The 6,257-nt window shown below is 49.3% G+C and overlaps 3 protein-coding genes across 3 annotated transcripts in view; 2 read left to right on the forward strand and 1 right to left on the reverse strand.

Annotated features, from left to right (window-relative positions):
- Nucleotides 1-1,703, forward strand: part of Pmar_PMAR006963 (hypothetical protein) — a gene marked incomplete at its 5' end in the record, with an annotated part of 2,118 nt that extends 415 nt beyond the window's left edge. The window contains 8 exons of the mRNA XM_002783389.1: nucleotides 346-420; nucleotides 466-613; nucleotides 662-805; nucleotides 856-986; nucleotides 1,039-1,108; nucleotides 1,159-1,221; nucleotides 1,271-1,362; nucleotides 1,410-1,703. Coding sequence (XP_002783435.1) covers nucleotides 346-420; nucleotides 466-613; nucleotides 662-805; nucleotides 856-986; nucleotides 1,039-1,108; nucleotides 1,159-1,221; nucleotides 1,271-1,362; nucleotides 1,410-1,464 — 778 coding nt within the window. The 3' untranslated portion in view covers nucleotides 1,465-1,703. The remainder of the gene's footprint in view (nucleotides 1-345; nucleotides 421-465; nucleotides 614-661; nucleotides 806-855; nucleotides 987-1,038; nucleotides 1,109-1,158; nucleotides 1,222-1,270; nucleotides 1,363-1,409) is intronic.
- Nucleotides 1,704-1,802: 99 nt separating this feature from the next.
- Pmar_PMAR006964 (26S protease regulatory subunit, putative) lies at nucleotides 1,803-3,844 on the forward strand (the record flags this gene model as incomplete). Its single annotated transcript, XM_002783390.1, has 14 exons — nucleotides 1,803-1,941; nucleotides 1,991-2,073; nucleotides 2,119-2,208; nucleotides 2,263-2,357; nucleotides 2,403-2,478; nucleotides 2,530-2,598; nucleotides 2,727-2,853; nucleotides 2,901-3,012; nucleotides 3,060-3,167; nucleotides 3,215-3,252; nucleotides 3,300-3,413; nucleotides 3,465-3,592; nucleotides 3,638-3,671; nucleotides 3,717-3,844. The coding sequence occupies 14 exons, from the start codon at nucleotides 1,803-1,805 to the stop codon at nucleotides 3,842-3,844; spliced, it is 1,341 nt and encodes a 446-aa protein (XP_002783436.1).
- A 905-nt stretch (nucleotides 3,845-4,749) lies between these two features.
- The window catches only part of Pmar_PMAR006965 (hypothetical protein), a gene marked incomplete at both ends in the record, with an annotated part of 1,856 nt that continues 348 nt past the window's right edge, over nucleotides 4,750-6,257 (reverse strand). Inside the window, 5 exons of the mRNA XM_002783391.1 lie at nucleotides 4,750-4,884; nucleotides 4,985-5,067; nucleotides 5,177-5,259; nucleotides 5,329-5,390; nucleotides 5,991-6,077. Of these exons, the coding sequence (XP_002783437.1) occupies nucleotides 4,750-4,884; nucleotides 4,985-5,067; nucleotides 5,177-5,259; nucleotides 5,329-5,390; nucleotides 5,991-6,077 (450 nt within the window). The remainder of the gene's footprint in view (nucleotides 4,885-4,984; nucleotides 5,068-5,176; nucleotides 5,260-5,328; nucleotides 5,391-5,990; nucleotides 6,078-6,257) is intronic.

The raw sequence follows: 6,257 nt of genomic DNA on the forward strand, positions 1-6,257 counted from the left end.
TGAGAGGCGCTCACTATCACTTGTTATCATAATAAGAAAGAGTTGGGTACCCGTCGGGGTATAGTCGTTGGACTTTGTGGAAAGGGGAGCCCGTGTCTGTCCTACTTCTCCGCAGTGGTGAAGTTATTTGCAATGCGGCCGCCACCAAGATCAGGTCGGGAGCACCCTAGATGTCTGGGCACGCCCTCTAGCCTACCAACACGGAATGGGGAGGCAGCACCGGAGGCGATCAGCTTGCATAGTGGCCAGGTGGAAGAAGGAGGCTCGGGTGCAGGGACTGACCATTCAGAGAGGTCATGGCACTGTCTGCGGTATCTCACAAATATCATAGCATCTCCATCCCAGGCGCCAGTCCTTCCTGCTAGCCACTCAGTCGGCGATCACCAGGGTTAGACCACGACTTGATGACTTTAGTTTCGGGTAGGGTAGTATCAACTACTGTCGTTGTGGTTGATAACGTGGTAGGAGTTGGACGCAAGTCATGGAGCTTGCCAACGACTGCATACCTCAGCGGCCTGCACAGTTGTGGGTGTCGGAAAGACTCTTACATGATTCTGAGCAGTTGGCCATCGCCAGTGCTCTTTTCATGGGAGTTGCATTTGCTGGGCTTATGGTAGTATGCTGAATACAAGTAGATGTGATGAGAGTATCGTCTTGGTAGGTTCCATCTGTCGATTGGCTGGAGCGTTCGGAGCAATACGCTATGATTGTCGCTCCCATGTACGTCACTTTTATGAGCCTTTCGGGTCTGTCCGCCCTCTGCAGCGTCACGGCCTCATATGCTCGTAGTCTGGCATTTAATAAGGTGACCATCATCACCTACCATACCTCATCTTCCTCTCAACCTACGAGTAGGTACCTTACCCTATGCTACCCCGTTTCGTGGCCGAGCTCAAGTCCGGTGGCTATTGGATGTTCTTTCGCGAACCAGCCTTCTGGTTCCTCACTAGTGCTACTAGTCTCGTTTGCGGTCTGGCATGTGGCGCGTAGGTATCTGCTCAGCCCCTCTTCCCGAACGTATCCGCTTCACATTTTCAGGGCCCTTCTATATGGTCTGAAGCATGCCCTTGTGGCTCTGGTGCTCTTTTTGTTAGTACTATTTTGCCAGGTAAAAGGTTCCTATCTGTCCATGTTTCGGATCATGACTCAATTTTTCAGACGTACATTTGGATATGGTGGCCAAGGATGTTGAGGTCCCATCAAGAGGAGATGCTCGCGGAGGTAGTACCTGCTTGGCCAGTGTTATCAACAACTCCATGCATGGTATCAGGTCCGAGAACGCGAACTCGCTCACTCCCAGAGGAGGTTCAAAACGAGCCGCAGTTCAGCTAGTACGGATATGGGCTCAAGGACGTTCAACAGGTCGGCACTGTGTAATGCGCTTAACAGCGACTTGCTCTTTTCCGCAGTTATCGTGACGAGGGTCTTAGCGGCGAATTTGGTTCCGTGATGGAGATGGTTTGATATAAGGGAATCCACTCATTTTATTCGTCCTCGTTCCTATCACGCGGACTGTCACATTTTCAGTCATTGTTGATAACAGACAGACATAATCTCACAGAGTAGATCCTGGATGTAATCGTTCGACAATATTTCATTTACTTAACTCACTTGTGATTGTTACAACCAGGAGAACGGCATCGTTTTTTACGCTGGTCTCCCTCATTTTCTCCTGTCGACGACCGCATACATTGATTTTTTCCATCTACAGAGGATTGTGTTCGCGGGATCATCGCGGGTGAGATCCGGCGTAGGTTTTTTGATCCTTCTCATTTCCAGTCACTTTTTGGGCAGTATTGAGCATGGGAAATATACCAGGAGGAATGGGCGGCCCTGGAGGGCCGGGTGGTGGTGATAAGAAGAAACAGGACAAGTCGAAGAAGAAGGGACCTGCTCCTCCACCAGCGCACTTTGGCAGGAGAAAGAAGCGCGTTAATAAGGGTAGTTGGAGATGCATTAGATTTAGTGACAGTATCTGGTTCGCGGCTAGGCCCACCGGGCATGTCAAAGATACCCACGGTAGTCCCCACGAGCAAGTGCAGGCTCCGAATGCTCAAGCTGGATAGGATTAAGGTAAGTTCGTCGTTGGTCGCGTTAGAGGAGAGGCGCTTGTCTTAGGATTACCTGCTGATGGAGGAGGAGTTCATCAATAGGCAAGAGGCCATGAAAGTTGGCGGAGAGGATAGGACTGAGGAGGAGAGGAACAAGGTGGTGCTGGAGGCCCAGGTTCGTTCCCGGCATCTGGCAACTTTTCTGTTTTAGGTTGATGAGATCCGTGGCAAGCCGATCAGTGTTGGCAACCTGGAGGAGCTCATAGACGACAGCCATGCCATCGTCTCTACCTCCAATGGCCCCGAGTAGTACAGTGTTCCCTGCTGTTATTGCTCACTACTATCCCTCAGGTTTTACGTCAACATTCTCTCTATTGTTGATCAAGATCAGCTCGAGCCAGGCAGCTCAGTACTCCTCCATAACAAAGTAGGTCTATAAGCCTAGCCTCCCAACTCGGTCACTTCTGCTTGCCTTCAGTCTATGTCTATCGTGGGTATACTAGCTGATGATGTTGACCCGTTGGTCAGCGTTATGAAGGTTGACAAGGTGGGTGCCTCGGCATAAGCTCATCGTTTAGTTGTCACTGGATGAATCAATAGTGTCAGTCCGCGGTGACTCATCATGAGAATACTCGATCGATTGATGGTCCTTTGAAATTGACAGTTGACTTTCAGGCGCCTCTCGAGTCTTATAGTGACATAGGTGGTTTGGAGCAGCAGATTCAGGAGATCAAGGAGGCCGTGGAACTCCCTCTGACCCATCCAGAGTTGTATGAGGATATTGGTATCAAGCCTCCGAAGGGTAACCATCATCGTGCTCATCTCCAGATCCTATTTGCTGTTCATCAGGTGTGATCTTGTATGGCGCGCCGGGAACAGGGAAGACACTGTTAGCGAAGGCAGTGGCGAACGAGACCAGCGCGACCTTCCTCAGGGTCGTGGGTTCCGAGCTTATTCAGAAGTACGTGTACACTGGATGGTCGGTGGGGTCCATAGAGCCGTGTGTAGGTATCTTGGTGATGGCCCTAAACTGGTACGAGAAATGTTCCGAGTGGCTAATGAGCAAGCGCCGTCGATTGTCTTCATAGACGAGATCGATGCTGTCGGCACCAAACGGTAGTAGTTCGTGTGCACTCAGAGAAGTTTTCTGATGATGTTGGTAGATACGATACCACGTCAGGGGGAGAGAGGGAGATCCAAAGTGAATGATGATCATTCTGGCTTTCCATCTTATGCGACTTCTTGTAGGAACCATGCTCGAGCTGCTCAATCAGCTCGATGGCTTTGATCAATCGGCTGATGTGAAGGTCATCCTCGCAACGAACAAAATTGAAAGTCTGGACCCTGCTCTATTGAGGCCTGGTAATCTTGGGGGTGATACTGTGGTTACACTCGAGATATGATTCTGCATAGGTCGGATCGATCGTAAGATTGAGTTCCCCTTGCCGGACATCAACACTAAAAGACGCATCTTCCAAATCCATACCTCGAAAATGACTCTAGCTGATGACGTGGACTTGGAAGAGTTTGTCCACAGCAAGGTGAGCTCGAGGGGTTCTGTCTACGTTGTGAATTGTACTTCTTAGGACGACTTGAGCGGAGCTGATATCAAGGCCATCTGTAGGGCGACAGAATCGAGGTTGTGATTAGTGGTCATCTGGGTAGGTACTGAAGCCGGTATGTTGGCACTGCGTGAGCGTCGCATGCGTGTGACTGCTGAGGATCTGAGGAAGGCTCGAGAGAAGGCACTGTATCGCAAGAAGGGAAATATTCCTGAGGGAATGTATCTGTAATATTCCTGCGATAGAGTTGAGATACTGAGTGAGTTTCATAGCGGAAAATAAGGCTTGTTGTGTTTTGAGTGAAGTTGGGCGTTAAGTGAATTGAAGTACTTGACGACAGACATTGCATACCCGAGAATGGTCAAATCCAAATAAGTTGATAAAACATCTCAATTAGCCGAAGCCGTCTCCAATGGCACATCCAATAAATAGGAGCTGATACCAGGGGTCTCTATTTGAGATGCTGAACCATCTTGGACAGACACAACTCTCGTACTTTGATATCACGTAGTTGATACTAACGAAAGCATCGTCATGACCAGTGGGGAAATCTATGGGTCTCTTGAGGTTATCCATACACATATCGATAGTTCGGCACTGGGGCTTCGCCAACCAGTGGAGAAGTTTTAGCCACATTTAGACTGTTCACCTGCTCACTTGCGACATGTCCGAAGATGTCCGCGGCATCCGAAGAATCAACTTTTCATCTTCAAAGCGTGAATCTTGTCGGCAGCGACTACTGGCTTTCGGCTGACCAGGATCCCCCTTTGTAAGTCTGAGTCACTGATGTTTATAAGTCTTTCGGCAACACCAAATCAGGATAAGAATGCCTCATCATTTCATTTACGATTTCGTACTGTCCCGAATTAACTCAGCGATGCTCTACATAATGATGGCTTTCTTGCGATCGAGTCGCAAGGCGGTTCATCCCCGCAATAATTCGTCATCATTTGCAGAAGAGGAATGACGTGATGATGGGTGATGTAACAGAGAACATCGCCCCACTTGCGTTGTCTTATAGTGCAAACTTCGACGTATTGCTTGGGGCGAAATGCTCTTATACGCATCGTTGCGTTTTATCAGTGGTATCCCGTTGACTCGTAGCTGCACTCAATTGTAACACAACTCATCTATCTTCACATCAGCAAAAAATACATAACAGTAAGGAACTTGCCATGGTACAGCACTGGAACACCATGATACTGATAGCCCATAGCAACAAGGCGGCTCACCTCTCGTTCGATATCGGCGGCTAACTCCGCCTCCGAAGCCTGACGGAGTGCACACTATGTTATGCCACGGACAACGAGTACTACAACGTTCAGAATAGTTTAGGCTCTAGGTCAGCCAGTTGCAAGGAAGTATCCCTACTAGGCGTGACTCGGGCTCATCACGATCGAGCACACCAAACTTGCCCTCAACCGTTTGGTAGATCTTTCTGACCTTCTTCCAACCTGCGGGAAATCAAAGGTACTCGGGCGCGACCGTCCGACGGGATATACCTCTCCTTCGATAACTATTCTGATCTCCTGAGAATAGACCCTTAGATCCCATGTGACTTACCCTTTGCAGACTTCAAGTCGAACACTGCGAAGCTGCTTTCTGACTCTATGGCTTCGTGCTTCATCATGAGCTGAGCCTGCTGTCTGTGAACCTACAACTGCCACCCGTGCGTTCACACCCCAGTAATTCACCTGTAGGCTGTTTTCCATTACGGCAGCCACTCTCTCTGGTCACCTAACTTCTCCTCTACGTCCAGTAGTATCGCTTCATCAATCTGCAAACACCGAAATAGTCCCTCCAGGAGTACGATGTGCCCACATCAATGACGTCGACACAGTGCACTGCGAGCTGCGATGATCTGCTCCAGTCGAGCGGTAGAGCCGTGCACGTCATTGCGCAAAGCCTATCCGAGACTTAGCCAACTGAGACGCTGCGCCTAAGGCGCTCCCAACATCGTCCCTAGATCCGCCTTTATTAGCACTCACCTGACGCACTTCGTGAGGTAGGCGCTGAACTTGGTCACCTTATCTCAGTGGCTGGCCACATATATGCCGGAGATGCCAGAGATACTGATTTCGAGCGCTGAAATCATATACCAGGAAGCGATCCGCAACACCGTACATGTAGGAAGAAATACCCCTGATTTCAGCCATCAGATGGTCCTCCTCTGCACTTAGCTGTTGTTTGTCACGCTTCAGCCCATGAAGGCATCGAGAACGTCTCCCATTGATGTTGTAGTAGCTCCGAATGAGCCCCCTGTCCACCCTCTGTCACGTTCCCTAGGACCATTCAGCTCATCCTACTTGGAATGCATATTCGCGATATTAGTATCCTCGATGAAGTCTTGCGGAACTACAAAGAGCAGAGATGTTACTCGCGGGGAGAATGCCTTTGTCATTCCCTGTGACATGATGCCACCATCTATCTGAGTACACCCTTTCCTCCAGCACACGTAGGCAAACTAACAATCACAATACGAAATTGGAGTGCTCTTTTACAAAGCCCTACTTATCTGGTCCATTGTTAATACAATATCCTATCATCAGGGTAGTCAGAAATGGCGACAAAGCTGACGATGTACTAACTCGTATCCTCTACATATTCGCTGCGCATATGCATCTAGAACATTGATCTGTCATCA

This window comes from Perkinsus marinus (assembly GCF_000006405.1).
Source record: "Perkinsus marinus ATCC 50983 genomic scaffold scf_1104296937060, whole genome shotgun sequence".
In the NCBI taxonomy this organism is placed as follows: domain Eukaryota; phylum Perkinsozoa; order Perkinsida; family Perkinsidae; genus Perkinsus; species Perkinsus marinus.